Raw genomic sequence first — 16,885 nt, 5'->3', positions numbered from 1 at the left:
GGTTAACACACACACCTACGTCTCACAAGGACTACTCCTGTGCTGTTTAGTAAAGAGCTTTTCCTTGGCCTTGCTTCTAGTTAACTACTATTTAGTCATAGCGACATCTCACCGCTCACCACATACCTGACTCCTTGCTCAGTACATGTATAATTTCATTGATCTTTTTGTTCACCCCTGTGAGGTCTTATTATCCTCATTTTACACGTAGTCAAAAGAAACTCGTGCCCAGTCTCTGAGTGGCAGAGCCAGGGTTGAAGTCTGGCCTCTCACTCTGTTGTCACTCTATGGCTTTGAAGGAAACTTCCTGAAGAGTGGTTATTGCATGATTGACATCTCTCACTGTCTGTGGACCACTTATCAAAGGTGTGCCAAGGCGTTAAGTCTGGATCCACACTTCAAAATGGTAATTTGTATTTTAAATCAGGAAATAGCTTAAAAAGGCCAGACAGAAACTGTGTGGATCTGTGCCGGCCAGCACAGGAGACTCAGGAGGCCGCGGGTTACTGTTTGAACAGGGCCACATGGTGCATGCCAGGGTTTGGCAGGTTCGTTTAAAGCAAGGGAGGAGGGAGCAAACCAGAGTAGAAAAGTAGGCAGAGGCCTTTGGTCTCAGGTATTGTGAATTGGATCCTCTGGAAACCAGAGGAAGAGGCAAAGGAAGCAAAAGGTTTATGGGGGACCAACACCTGTCAAAGAAACTGGAGCAGCTGGGCGGGGGCGAGCATCGGCCTGTCTGTGATCGGGCCTGACAAGAGTATCTGCCAGCCCAGCAGGGAGCCCCCCAAGTGAAGCTGCCTGCTGAAGGACACTGCCTTCGTGACACCTGCCCCCTAGCCTGACTCAGAAACTGGCTGAAAAGCATAACTTTGGCTCAGACAGGAGGGTGTCAGTGGAGCGGCTGGGAGCAAGGCTTCCTTGCAGGGAGATCTTTGTGTCTGCCACCTCAAGGAAAATTTTTGGAGAGAGATGGAAAATTACTGAATAGTTTCAATTACACACGATGGGATTTCATATGTAGCTATATAAATATTTAACAATACCTACTGAATCATTCATAAAAGTATTTGAGAATGCATCGTGTGGCAGGTGAAGTTTAGGTGCTTGGGATACATGCGTAGAAGACTCTGCTTTGATGGATCTTCTGGTCTAGCATGGGGGACACACCAGGTGACATAATGAATATGTAAATTGCATAGCATGTTGGACCTCTGGTCCCCAGTGTGGTCCATGAGGCCCATAAATAATAGTACAGGTATCACCTAAGGATTTACTAAAAATGCTGGCCCTACCCCAGACCTACTGAATTCCAACCTGAATTTAAATCAGAATACTGAAACGGAGTCCTCACCGTCAATTAGGGTTATGGTTTGGATATGAGGTGTCCACCAGAAGCTCACCTGTGAGACCATGCAGGTTTGGAGGAGAAATGATTGGGCTGGAGCCTTAACCTAATCAGTGAATTCCCTGATGGGATGAACTGCGTGGTAACTGGAGGCAGGTGGGTGTGGCTGGGGGAGGTGATTCATTGGGGGCCTGGCTATGGGTATATATTTGTACCTGGTGAGTGGAGTCTCTGCTTCCTGGCCATCACGTGAGCTTCCTCCCTCTGATACACTCTTCTGCCTTGATGTTCAGTCTCACTTGAGCCTCGAGGAATGGAGTCTACTGTTTATGGATTGAGACCCCTGAAACCATGAGCCCCCCAATTTTTTTCCTTCTCTGCAGTTGTTCTAGTTGGGTCATTAAGTCACAACAGTGAAAAAGCTGAATTTGAAACAGTGTTAAGGTCAGGGAGACAGCTACAGTATTTAAAAGGGTAGTCTTTGAAAAGGAGGAAATTTAATAAAAACTGCAAAGGAAGTGAGTTAGCCAGGCATGTGGGTTAAGAGGCCGAGGGAACAGCCAGGGCTGAGGCTCTCCAGGTGTCCTGGAGTTGAAAACGTGGCTGAAGCCGAGGGGCAGGAGTGAGTGTGGGAGAGAGGAGTCGGCAGGATGAGGGACTGGGTAGCACGGGTGGATGCAGCAGAGCCTTTGGGGACTTAGGAAGGACTCTGGCTTGTACAGGGAATTACTGGCAAGAGTTTGAGCAGGTAAGTGACAGGAGGTGGATTTCAACGGTCCCTCTGGCAGTTGCACTGAGAAGAGACCGCACAAGGGCCAAGGTAGAGGCAGGGAGACCTTTTGTGGGGGGAGGAAGAAGGCACTAAGCCACACAACCAAGGAACACTGGTGGTTCAGAGCTGGCTGGTTACAGGAAGGAGAAAGGGCTTGACCCTGGGTACAATTCCAAGGCAAATACGACACGACTACTTGATCAGATGTAGAGTGGAGGATAATTCCCAGGTTTGGGGCCTAAGCAGTGGAAAGATCAGGAGCATGAACAGCTGGCATCCAAGAGACGGTGATTAGGCAGTTGCTTACAAGCAGAGGGATCAGGAAAAAAGGTCTGTTCGAGATATAAATTTAGAGCCCCGACCAGCTGTCCTACCTAAAGTTCTGGAAGAACAAGGCTAAAGATACCGAACAACTGTTATACTTATAAGTCTACTGACTCCAACAAAATCCTTGCTGTCAGATAACACAATCCCCGCGGCACCACTGTGATACGAACTTGTTCTGTATATCTCTCCAGGGTTCAGATTTGAAGTTTCAGGTGCATAGTTGTTGCACTTTAAAAGTGTAAGTGTGTATGTGTATGTTTTCATCCTCAAATTTAAATGCAAAACCAAAGGAAACTCATAAAAACAAAGTAGGAAAACCCTAAAAGTTACACATTTTTTTTAAAAAGGTCATCTGAAGTCAACTATCAATTTTTGAAATTTATTTCCACTGGAGTATGGACAACATTCATTGACGACTTCCCTCAAAAAAGTTCTCTGGAATAAACAGATAATAAAGAAGACATTTTTACTTAGATCTAACACTGCTTAGCAGAGTATCACAGCAGTCAACAGTACTGACTCCCACACTGAGTTAATCACTCCAAGTGTTATTTCACTCAACCCTCAATCCTATAAGGCGGTGTGCACTTCACATATCATTGATGGGAATGAGATTCAGAGGGGTCATATGTGAGCTTGCGTGGTAAGTACCAGTACAGAGATGTGACTCCCAAAGACACCACCTCCATAATTCAAAAAGCAAAAGAGGTGGTGGCTCAGCAGTAGAGCGCTCGCCTAACATGTGCAAGGCGCTGGGTTCGATCCTCAGCGTCACGTAAAAATAAATAAATAAAGGTATTGTATCCTACTAAACTAAAAAAATTATATATTTAAAAAAAAGAAATCTGAAGAAGTTACACTAATTATTTTATTTTCAAATAAAAATATTTCTTTTAGAAAGGTTAGATACTATTAAGTGTCCAACTTTATATAGTCAATCAGCCCTTTGCAAAATGTCATCTCCTTCCTTTTAAAAAAATAATTCAAGCTGGGTGTGACAAATGCCAGTAATCTTGGCAACTCAGGAGGCTGAGGCAGGAGGATCACAAGTTCAAGGCCAGCCTCAGCAACTTGGTGAGGCCCTAAGCAAATTAGCGAGACCCTGTCTCTGATAAAAATAAAAAATGGGAACATAGTTCAGTGATTAAGTGCCCCTGGGTTCAAACCCTACTACCAATCATCATCAAAATAATTCAGATCCCAGCCGTATATCAGTATAGGTCTAACTTTTCTTGCTGATTTCTGGGCAAGTTGATACTGACGACAAAATCAAACAACAGGCAAGTAATTTAGTGTCAGTTATTTGTACTTTTATGTTTTATCTGTAAATATGACTAGGTAGAATAATATGAGGTACTATTAGTGTTTATTAAAAATTAATTTCATGTAATAAATTATACAATTCAATTTTATATTTAAACAGTCTACACCAAAAATATCCCAGGAAACATTTTCTTCCCTTTTATAAGACATACAGTTAGCAGGCTGACATCAGCTTCACATTCTCATGGCTAAAACTGCTCCCAGTTGTACAGTGGAACATCACCTTTCCTCACACTGCTCCAGAAGCCCATGTTGACAGCACCTGACACAACAGAAGAACATTTCCAAGTTCTGCTGAAGGCCTCAGTTTGAAATGTAGAATATGAGGTGGAAAGTGACAAAGGCATTCATTAGCCCTCGACTCACCATCTTACACTGTACATAATGGACAGAATGAAAGTAAAAAGCAAGGCACAAGAGGACAAAGTAGGTAAGTCAGACCCTGGACTAGACTAGACCACAGGAGTCACAAAGCAACCTGACAAAGGGAAGACTGCTGCAGGGACTCTTAAAAAACAAACAAACAAACAAACAATAACAACAACAAAAAAAAACCTGTAACAACATATTCAATCAATTCTTATCATCAAACTTTTCGGAGGTCTGAAATAATTTCTAATGAATTCAAAACTGGATTTTTCTAAAATTGCAAAAATAACCTCAGGCTCATGAATGTAAAACATAACAAAACCACGTGAGAGCTTGGCAGAAATTAGAACAAGTTAGTGGGAAAAGTAAATCCAATTTTTATGTGCAGCAAAATGTGTGTGTATTCCAAAAACTTCTCTTGAGTATAAGAGATTCGTGGATTTTTTTTTATTGCTGTTGCTATTGTTTTCAATTGTTGATTATGAAGGGACACAGAATTTAACTCTCAGAATGAGCTAATTCATTATTAAAGCAACATCACCAGTAAAACAACAGCGGCAACAAAAACACCTTTGTTTAATTTAAATTTCACTAAAATCTATGGAAACCACAGGCATAGTCTAAAAATAAAAGCACATCTAAGCTCGGGTCTCAATGACAGTTCTTATTATGAGTTGTTAAAGAGAACCACTGCAGAATTATGTAAATTAGAATTTAATTTATATTTACCATTCTGTTCATCAAGTGCCTATTGGCTAAACAGAATTGCATTCAATAATTCATATCCTGCAACTTAATTCAACTAACACAAAAAGCTAAATAGGAAGATTTATAGTTGAACATGGGGTTCCTGAGGCTAGAATCACATATCATCCCCTTATAGAAAGACTCATCTGCAAAGGATCGAGAGCCAAAGTAAGAGCATGATTTAAAGCCCCTCTCCCTGCTCTGTAAGTGACCAAAACAAGAGTTCATGTTATTCCATTTTCTTTTCTGGGCAGACTCCTCCAATACAGCTCAGTGACTTTAAAACCCCAACTCCCAAATTTTAATCTGATGGCCTTGTTAATAAGGGACCACAAAGACAGGAGATAGAAAATTCTTCCCTATTGGCCCTGACACAGTTCAAGGTAACAGATTATGAGGCTAGCAATTTATAGAAAGTTATGTATACACTTTTTAAGACTTTTATGTAGGTAGAAATGGGAGAGGGAGGAAGATGACCCTGGGGTGGGGGCAAAGGAAGCCTGAAGAGACAGAAGCAACATCATCCCTTCAAACACTTGGTGAGTTCTGTGACCTCAGGGTCCATGTGAAGTCAGCTGGACCAGACCTGGAATTTCAAAAACACTTGACAAGGGAGGGGGCGGTTACAGTAAAAATTACAGTTGATTTTGTGCATCAGGAACAAAATGTTTTAGCGTATCTATCACTCACCCGTGGGTTCATGTAATTTACCTTTAATTAGTTATTATCTATTCAGCAGCTGAAGCCCAAGAACTGCTGATGCACTGCAGATGAAGAGATGTGCTCGACCCTTGACTCTGGCCTTTCTTAATCTAAATGATGACCACACGGTATAGATCACTCGCTCTACAAAGCAGTTTTGGCTCACACGCAGGGCACGCTGCACTGCCAGCACTTACATCTGCAGCATCGCTCTGGTCCCATCTCGGACTCCAAGGGTTGGTTTGTGCCTGGTTCATCTTTGTTGGTTCTACAATTTAGTCCCAAATTCACACAGAAAACATTATGTAACTTTGCAACCCAGTATTTACTCCTTTGGAATGAGTTCTTGTAATTGAAATGCGTGAAACCCCCAAATATTATAGATTTTAAAATAACCTTTATAATATTTATATGAGCTAAGTATTTCATCTAAACCCAGTTTTGACTTTTAAGGCTATCAAACCAGTGTCTGAAGCATTCTGACTTAGACATTAAAGGGAGTGGCCTCTGCCCAAGTTCGTGTTTAAAAGGATCTAAGATAATGCACACATCACCAACATACCAGGAAACTTTCTCGAACAGTTGACATCACCAAATCAGGAAAACTACAACCTGTGAGTCAACACAGTGTCTCCCACTGTAGTTTGAATGTATGCTGAAGGGGATGTTAATAAGTAGTATCTTACTTTAAAAACAGGTTTCTCTTTGGATTAGGACATAGTCAAACTGAATTAATCTTTACTAAAGGAGTTTTCTAGAGCTTTCAATATGCCATGAGCAGGTCTACAAAAGTGTTTCCCAAATTATTTGTCTACAGGACCTTCCCCCCTCCACGTCCCCCCATACACACCACTCCCCAGCATCTCTCAATTGAAAAAAATGCTTCACAGAACAGGTTTTGGGAAACATGGCCTTGGCAAGGTAGTGTATTCAGAGGCTTCATCAACTCCTTAGGCTTTGAGACATTAGTCAATTTCTTAAAATTAATAAAAATCATTGTTAAGTCAATAAACCTGGAATTTTAGACTCAGAATATGAGCATATGGGCACAGAAAAGAGTAATACATCCATTTATCATACAACATAACTTTTACCTCCCTAGCAAAAATATGTTACAAAATACCCTTGGTTAGCCAATCTTGATGGTGGCTGAGCACACACCTGAGCAAACTAATCAATATACAAGTTTGTTTAAAGCAAAAACAGCAAGTGAAATAAAGTTTTCACTTGCCCAAATGGAAAAATGTGCAAGTTCCATAAAGAACAATTTATAATGACATGTTTAGAACTCGTTACCCTAGTTATCACTTAAGGTTCTCTATGCAGTATAGTTGATAAAATTTCTAGAGCTAGCTTCTTGGAGGACAGTCATGTGTTGCTTAATGATGGAGATGTGGTCTGAGATCATTAGTGGAGCTGTTAAGTGAACATGAAAGTAATAGTTACACAAACCAAGATGGCTGTGGGTTTGGTGGAATACTCTTGTAATCCCAGTGACTCAGGAGGCTGAGGCAGGAGGACCACAAGTTCAGGGCCATCTCCAACAATTTAGTGAACCCGTTTCAAAATTAAAAATGAAAAGGACTGGGGATGTAGCTCAGTGGAAAAGTGCCTCTGGGCTCAATCCTCAGTACCACCAAAAAAAAAAACCCAAATGGATATGATGTCACTAGGTAATAAAATCTTATGGAACTACTATCTAACATGTAGTCCCTTGCTGTCGTCATGCAGCACATGACTGTAACTACTGCATAACTAAGGTTGTTATGGAAAACTCCTCTACATTTGAGGATTTCATGGATTTCAGAGTATTGTGTCTCAACTTCAGCATCACTGACATCTTAGACTGGTAAATTCTGTTCCAGGAATTGATGCATTCATTACAGGATGCTGAGCAGCACCCATGGCCTCTCCCACCAAATGTCAATAATATCCCACCAGCTGCAACAACCAAAAATGTCCCTAAACATTGCTTAGATATAAGCAAATCATCCCCAGTTGAGAACCGCTGCTCTGGCATCTAAATGGAAGTTTACGTCTTGCCTCTGCTCCTTTGATAAGGTCTCTTACAGGCACGCTGTGACACCTGAGGGAAGGTTCAATAACAGCAGCATTAGAGATTCTGTATGATCAGAAATATAAGTGATTTGTGAATACTGGAGAATGGTTAGGAAGAAGCACTCTAAGTTTCAAAGAGAATTAGAGGTGATTTTACAGTGATTATATTTCTATGAATTATCTGAACCATGATGCTTAATTGACAAATATTCTAACAATTAGAAAAATGCTAATTGCATATTTTAACCTGTCAAGAATCAAAAAGATTGAGGCAGTCTAAAAATAAAAAACAGCAACCATCAAGAGCTAACTCAGACCACAGTCTAGTCCTCAACTGAATATTCTCTATAAAATTCTCAATTCAAAAATTTCAGTTCCTTTCTTTAAACTGCCTTTATGTACTGTAGCCATACTATTTCTTTCAAATTATCAAAAAGAAACATCTCACACATCATGAAGAAGTATCCTGATACGTATCAAGAAGTACATTATCTAGTTTTAAAGCCATTTCTTCAATATCCACATCTTTAGTTTTGTCATAATTGTCAACTACAGATACATCGCTGTCCTTCTTTCCTTCTTTCCTTAGTGTCTTTAAACATCTGTCAAGTCTTTTTATGAACAAGTCCACATCCTGTATCTTCATTCCGATGGCTGCTGCAGCATTGAGGTAAGCACAAGGGTAATTATCTGTATGGGACATAAAGCCACTGAAAGTGTAGCCACTCACAGTTTGCACAGACCCAAGAGGCACAACCCTGAAAGGGAAAAGATTTATCAATTTAATGTCTGGTGATGTTAACAGAATGTCACCCATAAACAAGATATTTGTCTTACTAAGCCGTTCATCTATTAAGAGGCTTAAAAACAGCAATAAATCATGGCCTATGCAAATGGATTGTCAGCCTTAAAATGAAAGTATATAATACACTGCTATTTTACATTAAAAAGTCCTGCCTGATGATTACTATTTATTTATCATCTATAAAAGAACAACAAGCTCTAGGAATCTCAAACATTTTTACATCTTCAAAGTAGAAAAAGAAAGCAAATTGTTTTTGTGCCAAATCTGGAATCTGAATTCATACATAGACACTTTAAGTCAAACCACTTTAACTGTAGTGTGTCCCCTCAAAAAATCAACAAACTAAAATTCTAACTATCTGATCAGTGCTACACAATACAAAGCTTTACAGCAATGAGCCAGAAGAAATGATGTAACCACTTACAATGGGGTGCAGATCAGCAAACTGCAATACTGAGCTCTGGCCCATGCATTTACTAAGCTTGACTTCACAGGCATACGAAGATAAAAGCAGATTTCTAATCTTTTACCTTTTTTTTTTTTTTTTTTAAGAAGTCAATAAATTAAGATCAACCTAAATATAAAGACAAATACCAGCAATACTGAAAGTCAGGTCAAGAAAAACATTTTGGAAAAAGCATTTGTCAAAACTGTATTACATACAGATAAGAGTTTATCAAAGTATAAGCTAAATTAATCTAAGATTTTCTTCTTTCAAAAAAGCTGTCCTTTGATGTGAAATTTCTACCCTCTGGTAGAGTGAAATTCTTTAACAGAAGTATGTGAAGAAAAGCATTTAGAGCAAGATACTTATTTTCAAGACATTTTTCTCTGACTTCAACAAATTTATCATGCTAAATGAGATTCATTTCATGCTAAGTATATATTAGAGGAAAAAAGTACATGTTTCCAAGGCAGTACTTAGGCAAGAATTCCATAACCCTTTTTAGTTTAGGAAACAGCCATTTCTTTAGCAAAATTTCACTTGAACTTAGTAATGACTTATTTCTAATATCATATATGATATCAATGAAAAATCATCTAACAAAGGAAATAGGCAAAAAACTGTAGAGAGAAGAATGAAACTGTTTCTATATACTATTAAACAAGATTCGTATCTTTCTGGGACTATTTCAAGTCTAGAAAGTCTTCAGGTGCAACTACTATTCTTACAGATTCTCTATCTCATCATTCTTTGAGTACACAATGAATTCTCAGGCATAGTTTAGCATATATTTAGGAGGGGGGGGGCTACTGTAGAAGAAAAGTATTTTATTAGACTTAACTTGGAAAGCCATTAAATATCCTAAGTATCTTTTAAAATTACTCTTACCTGGCTCCAGAAACCTGTCTGGTAAAAAGCATTGAGCCAAGCTGAGTGACAGCTCTATCCTGGTGTTCATCTAGTGTCTTAAGTGTCACAGCTGAAAAAGAAAAAAAATATCCCTGTAAGCTCTGGTTTACTAGCACCAAAAAAAAAAAAAAAAAAAAAAAAAAGATACTTCTTATTCAGTGTCTGTCAAGTGGCACATCACTTTAAAATGCACTTAATAAGGGATTTGTTTGAATATCATACAAACATAGTTTTATGTGAATTAATATGGTCACAACCAGGAACAGAATTTCCACATTGCCTTCCCCAAAAGTGAGTTTTTCCAACTCAATAGATGATGCAATGACAAGATTAGTAATGGTTGTTTATTCAAACTCATCCAAGTTTTAATAACTTGTAAAATGAGAATATGGGAGATTGTTTAGTACATATTTAAGACTGTAAGATCAACTTCTTATGTAAATGATCCTTCTGAGAGTATGGGGGTAAACTGTGGACATGCCTGAAGGCTGACTTACTAGATACTTTACAAACATAACCTCGACCAATTTTAACAATTTTGCATGTGAGGGATAATTATGTCTATTTTAGAGATAGGGGAAAAACTGATGAGAGGCTAGCACACAGCAGAATTGATATTCTGATATCCCAAACCAGCTTCTGCCTACCAGCAAGGGATTGGGATAATATTACGTTGGTGCCCACAAAGGTTTTCCACAGAAGCCTATTCTTAAAAAGGCTGCAGTTGCAAATGATTCACTTTCCATACTACTATGCTATATAAATATACATATATATTCACCAATTAAAGGGGTAATTATGAAGTTTGTTAGTTAAATGCATAATTCTATATTACCATTTTCTCTTTATACAGATTAAGCTGGGCATGGCGGCACAGCCTGTAATCCTAGCAGCTCGGGGGGCTGAGGCCTGAGAAGGATTGCGAGTTTAAAGTCAGCCTCAGTAACTTAGCAAGACCCCAAGCAACACAGTGAGACCCTGTCTCTAAATAAAGAAGATCTAGGGATGTGACTTAGTGGTAAAGTGCCTCTGGGTTCAATCTCTGGTACAAAAAATAGATAGATGGATGGATAGATACAAACACACGCGCGCGCGCGCTACGTAAGCTAAATACAGATTTCTCTTAAGTAATAACATTTTTAAAATAATAAGAAAAACTTTAATTTCTGATATGTTGATATTGCTAAGTGGAGAGAGTTTTACTTATTTATTTAAGTCTATGGTACTGGGGATCAAACTCAAGGATTCTGTTATACTAGACAAGTGTTTCACCACTGAGCTTCACCCCCAATCCTGGAGAAAGTGTTAATTATTTAGAGTTATTACTAGTGACCAAGGTATTTTGGTTAGAAGCAAGACTTAAATTATTACTTTATGTATATTCACTATAAGTATCATAGTGAAAAAAAGGATTCACTGATCCTGATTCAGTGGATAGATTTTATTTTTGAAATAATTAAAGCATTTCTAAAGGTTAAATTTTTTAAATTTACGAATTAATACTGCAATAAATTCAAAATAGCATGTAGACAAAAAGAGTTCTTTTGCTGTAAAGACCGATTTCTTCCTAAGGAAGGATAAGAAGTAGGGATTTTCTTTTTGTAAGGAAAAAATTACCTAACGAAATGGGATTGTGAGGTGTCTGCAATAATCTTTCACTGTAGGCTTCTGACAACTTCTTTAGTTGACTGGACAAATATGAAAACATTTCCTGCAATAACAAAACGTCACATTTAAAACAAATCGAATAAATATTGCAACTCATTAGTTGCATTAATATGAAATCTGAGTGTATGAAGTGTGTGCTATAAATTACTTCATTATGTGCCCTCCTTTGCCACATATAATGAGATTCAAAGCTGCCATAACCATCAGAAACCATAGGATTTAGGTAAAGGCAAAAAAAAAAAAAAAAAATCCCAGCCCCCTTCCTGCCCTGGGGCTATGACCTGCCCATACCAAATCCATCTCTTCAGAACCTCCAGAGGTACCCACTCTAGTCTAGGACCCAATCAACTCCACCCCTTGACATGGCAGAAGAGTCCATGTGGTTTCTCTGCTTACTCCTCTGCCCCCCACAATCTTCTCTATACACAGCCAGAGTGGCTTTCAAATGCATAAACTAGTTCCCACCACTCCTCTCATGACTTTCTCCTGTAATCATAAAAACACCACTCTCAACTCCAAGGCCCCACATGATGTAACCCAGCAACATAACCAACCCAGTGACTGTCATCCCCCACTCCACTGTCCACCATCCTCCTTTGCAACCCTTTCCTGTCTGACCTTTATTATTTGCTTCCCCCACATTTCCCAGATAACTCCTTAAGTGGCCCAAAACCTTTTGTCACATCCTAAGGAGACCTTCCTTTGTTACTTCTTTATTAAAATAGCTCGACTTTCCCCACCCTCAATTCCCAATCTCCCTCTAATACTATTATCTATTTTGTTTTCTTCACTATACTTACTACAATCTAAAATTATCTCATTTATTTGCTTATTTGAATATTGCCTATTACTACCTATCAGAATGGAAAAACTCCTTGGAAGTACGAGCTTTTTCCACCATTTCCCCAATACCAAGTGAAATATGCCAGGCTGTAGTATGCAAGTTAAGAGGTAAGTGAAGTGAGGTTACCATGGTGGTGTTGGTGGTGAGTTGTTTTTTTGTTTGTTGTTTTTGTGGTGCTAGGGATTGAACCCAAGGCCTCAGACACACTAGGCAAGTGTTCTACCACTGAACTATATCCTCAGCCTTAAAAGTATTTCCTTTAAATCACATAAAGTTAAAAATTGTCCTAGTCCAAAGTAAACTGATATCCTATAGCTGAAAATATAATAAAAATGTCTGTCTTGTTAGTGTAAAATGTCCCATATAAAGTGGGACAAATACTTAAAAATAAATTTTAAGTTGGCAATTATTTGAACCAAAATTTTACTCTGCTTTCTTCATATGGCCTTGGGATGGGTGTTCAAATGAAAACCTGCCCAAGTATATCTGCAGGTGAATCAACCCATTTGCATTGGTCCTCCATCCACAGTTAAATCATATAAACTTGAAAGATATACCAAACAACCAAAGCCAACAGAGTACCCAAGTAGAGACAGCAGGAAATCACACCTCTGCAACCTCAAAGGCCATAAGAACTTCTTCTGTTTGAACTCTTATCTAAGAGTTAGATACTCTTGCTGGGCCCCAAAAGGCCTTTTTCATGTCTAAAGCACCTGGATGACTAACTCCATCTTTTATTAGGTAAAAATTAAAAGAACAGGAAAATTCCTTCCAATTATTAGTCTATTTATGACCACAAACATTTTACCCTTGTCAAGAGTGTACATTTTATATTCTCACCTAAAATATATTAAGACAAAAATCATTCTTAAATTTTAGGATACTTTATAAAGATTAATTCTAAAACAGGTTAACATCTACAACTGCCACACTTAATGAAGCTATCAGTAATTATTACTATTACATGTGATAAGACTTTCTCTTTTGCCATTAAGAAAAGTATAGAGAAATATTTAAGGAGGCAAATATTATTTTCAGAAATGGGAAAAAAATGTTATAGGCATCTCTTCTTAGATAAAGATTTCTTGGTTCCATCTTACACCAATATTCCAAACTCCTTCAGAAGGTGAAATATAAAATATTTAAATGGAAACAATATGTCAACAGTTTTTAAAGCAATTGGAACAATTCATAATTTTTCAGTACCATGTGAGTCTTAACAAAAGGTAGAATTCCTGGGTTTCACTTATATATTTTCAATTACTATAAAGTACCTAGGTCACTAATTTAAGTGCTCTGTATATTTTTTTTAACACTGTCACATGTTTTCATTTAGCTATTAAATGCTGATCTTATTCATCTATTATTATTCACTGAAGTCTTAATCTGCATCTAATTCTCCCTTACTCTCAAATTCATCAATCTCTCTTAAGCAGAAACAAATCTGACAGCTGGGAAATACCCTTTTCAGACCACTGTGTGTGTCCCTTCCAACACCAAAACCACCTCCGCCTTTCATTTATCCTTAAGCATTTATGAATGAAGCAAAGTTTTCTCCAGTTTATATATTTTAGTGGTAAAGACCAATTTAAAATATAATTCTATCTGGCTAGGTTACCACATTAAACACCAATGTGGTCACATTTGTAAATTAAGAGGAAGTTAATGAGTACTTAGTTTGTATTGAATTAGCTATTTCTGAAAAAAATAGGAACTGTTTCCTTAGTAACCCCCTAGAGTGTGCTTTTAAACTTACTGATGCATACATGACTATTAAAAAACTGAATTTGCCCAATGTTCAATTTCTAATACTCTAATAAATTAATTTTAGCCAGTTCCATCAATTGATTATACTGCCAAAATTCAATTTTAACTATAACTAATATTACAATTCTTTAGACTACAAAGATAACATTGAGGTAACCAAATCATACTAGTATGAGAGTAATTAGATTAAAAAAGAAGAGTATTTTCAAATCAAGTTTACATTCAACAGAAAATATTTATAGTATCTCTACACTGTGTAAAGGGTTATGATCGGCAAACCAATAAACAAAGAAGCTTTAAATATTTTAAAAGTACAATGCATTGAATTCTACAATATTCCATGTACTAAGGTCCTAAATGCGCTCCTATTAATATCACTACATTTAAAAAATATCTTTTAGGAAATTGTACTATTCTACTACACTAATACTTAGCTAAGCAGTTTTTTACCTGATATATTAAAGGTACTACAGAACCTGCACTATTTTTTGCTACGATTAAATCCATAACTGACATTTATTACAAAATACTTCTATAAAGGAAGAAACTTATAAGCAACCCAAGCAAATGTATATAGAAGGATCTTACTTAAAAGAAATGAAATATTATTGATTTTCTATGTCCTTTGTGCTGTATATAACAATTTTAAAAGACTTTCACTAGAGATAAACTGAACTGTATGCCTAAATGCTAATGTCAGCTATATTTCTAGAATAAAAATACAAAACTTACACCATAGTTCAAGATGTTAATGGAAAATAAGTTGAATTATATTAAGCATTATCTTTCATATGGCCTTTTGCAAGCTGATTTGCAGTCATGAAACCCGACATCCAGACTATCCCTCCCCATAATCCAAAGATGTGCATAACAGCTAAATATTAAAGGAAAGGGTCTCAAGTGATGATGTCTTTTGAAACATACTGTTTCATGTTCTAGGATAAAATAAAAATGGTACTTCAGATATTATTTCATTATCTCCTAGAACGGATAATAAATCAAAACAGAAACTTGACGTGTAGTCTAACATCTCGTCGATGACCTGAACACATGGATGGAAGACACTGCAGGTACATTTTCACACACACTGATGTCCACAATTGAGGCAAACAGTACTAAATATGATGTACTGTTGTCCATGGCTGGCCAGTGCCAAGGATCCGCAAGGGCTTGCCTCTGAGGCAAAAACACTGCTCAAATGGTTGAGGCTTCATATCAAGGCCTGAAATCTGACACTTTTGGATATTTAACTGTACTACTTTTAGAGCTGCAAATTTACTCATGTTTCCAAATTTTGCTCTGTTACAGGACACTGAGGTTGTATCTGGTGCTCCCTTAGAACTTAGTTTGTCCTCCAAGCTTCAGCTCACAAATTCTAGCCTCTGAAGCAGCCATTCGGCTGTCATTCTTCTTCTGTACTTGGCCAATTCAGCAGATGTTTGCAACAATAAATGATTACCTGCCTGCCCTGTTCAGCAAAGCACTTTTATAAAAGGAAAGCTAAGCAGAATAATGGTTTTCTCTGGAAGCAAAACAAAGTGAGGATAAACTTCTAAGCCAGATCTTTCTTTTTGCATAGAAAAACTCAAAAGAAACAGTCTCTTAAATTTTAACCTCTTTCCTTAAAGTTGTCTTTTTCATTAAAACTCCTGGTCATCTCTCCCCTCAATGAAGCAGATGTGCTGCTCAGGAAGGGCCTAAGGGCAAAGAGGCTCAATTCGCACACAAAGTCCCACTTTCTCTGATCCTTTCACCCTTCAAAAAGGAAAGCTTGAGAAGAAATGGCTTCAAGCTGAGTTCTTGTCTGTCTCTACTGTGAAAAAGATAAAGCCTTTCCTGAAGAGAGATAGCTAGATGAAATAACCTCTAAAAATATCATTGTGGTGAATAAGGGCACAGAATAAAAAGAAATGCGAAGTTTTCCTTTAACACTCCTTTTTTTAGTAGGCATAACACCAATAATATAAAAAGGAGCTCACGGTGATGGTATATAAATAGCTCTGGCTGGAGCAAAATAGCTTTGCCTCAGCTTCTCCAGAGCTGAACCAATAAACTATCACGATTAAATTTTCACAGTTCAAAACCAAGTCCATTTATACACAAAGAGGTTTTATTTCTGCAACAAATCCAATAAAGAAACAATATTTATGCTACATATATGCAATTATGGTTTATGGAGGACATCCACATTTTTCAACAGAAAGACCTACCTACTGAATGAAGTTGTTAAAGAGCTAAGTTTTATTTATAACAACAGTTCTCAAACAAGTATTTTAACACTTAGAAAACTACTCTTATAGATAATCCGTTCTAAATAAATTCTACACATAGAAGTTTAAATAAAACCAATTATTACATTAGAGAGGATTTGAGGCTTTTTTATACCTCCACTAGACAGAGTAGGAAGGTCACAAGATCAATCATCATCTTATGGCTCAATACCTTGCTTGGAGTGATCGATCACTCCCTGGGCACTGAACAGGTGACTGCAATTGGGAGAAGACAGTGTTGAGAAAGCAAGCGCGAGGGCTGGTGCATCACCAGACCTCGGTTTCCACAGCAGGTCTGGTACTCAGCTCTGTGCTCAGTCCCTGGGCAAGTGCTGAACCCCTCTAGCCACAATTTCATGTATAAAATGGGGACAGTCTTACCTCAATAAATTGTGGTGGAAATAACGAATATAATCAACCTAGCACAGTTGCTGACATACAGCAGACATTCATACAAACCTCAGTTCCCTGCCCACCTACTTTTACCTTAGTCTCAAGAGCTTTCAGGATAAAAACAAAAACTGGGGCTGCGAT

The 16,885-nt window shown here is 37.8% G+C and overlaps 1 protein-coding gene across 1 annotated transcript in view; it reads right to left on the bottom strand.

The window, feature by feature from the left end:
- Positions 1-3,793: 3,793 nt before the first annotated feature.
- The window catches only part of Sepsecs (Sep (O-phosphoserine) tRNA:Sec (selenocysteine) tRNA synthase), a 38,384-nt gene continuing 25,292 nt past the window's right edge, over positions 3,794-16,885 (bottom strand). The window contains exons 9-11 of the mRNA XM_046423679.2: positions 11,420-11,513; positions 9,782-9,872; positions 3,794-8,401 (exon numbers count right to left, since the gene is read on the bottom strand). Of these exons, the coding sequence (XP_046279635.1) occupies positions 8,095-8,401; positions 9,782-9,872; positions 11,420-11,513 (492 nt within the window). The 3' untranslated portion in view covers positions 3,794-8,094. The remainder of the gene's footprint in view (positions 8,402-9,781; positions 9,873-11,419; positions 11,514-16,885) is intronic.

This window comes from Marmota monax, unplaced genomic scaffold (genome assembly GCF_021218885.2).
Source record: "Marmota monax isolate L192 unplaced genomic scaffold, Marmota_monax_Labrador192_F-V1.1 WCK01_AAM20220418_F8-fsc00009, whole genome shotgun sequence".
In the NCBI taxonomy this organism is placed as follows: Eukaryota; Metazoa; Chordata; class Mammalia; order Rodentia; family Sciuridae; genus Marmota; species Marmota monax.
This window is presented reverse-complemented; position numbering and strand designations above follow the sequence as displayed.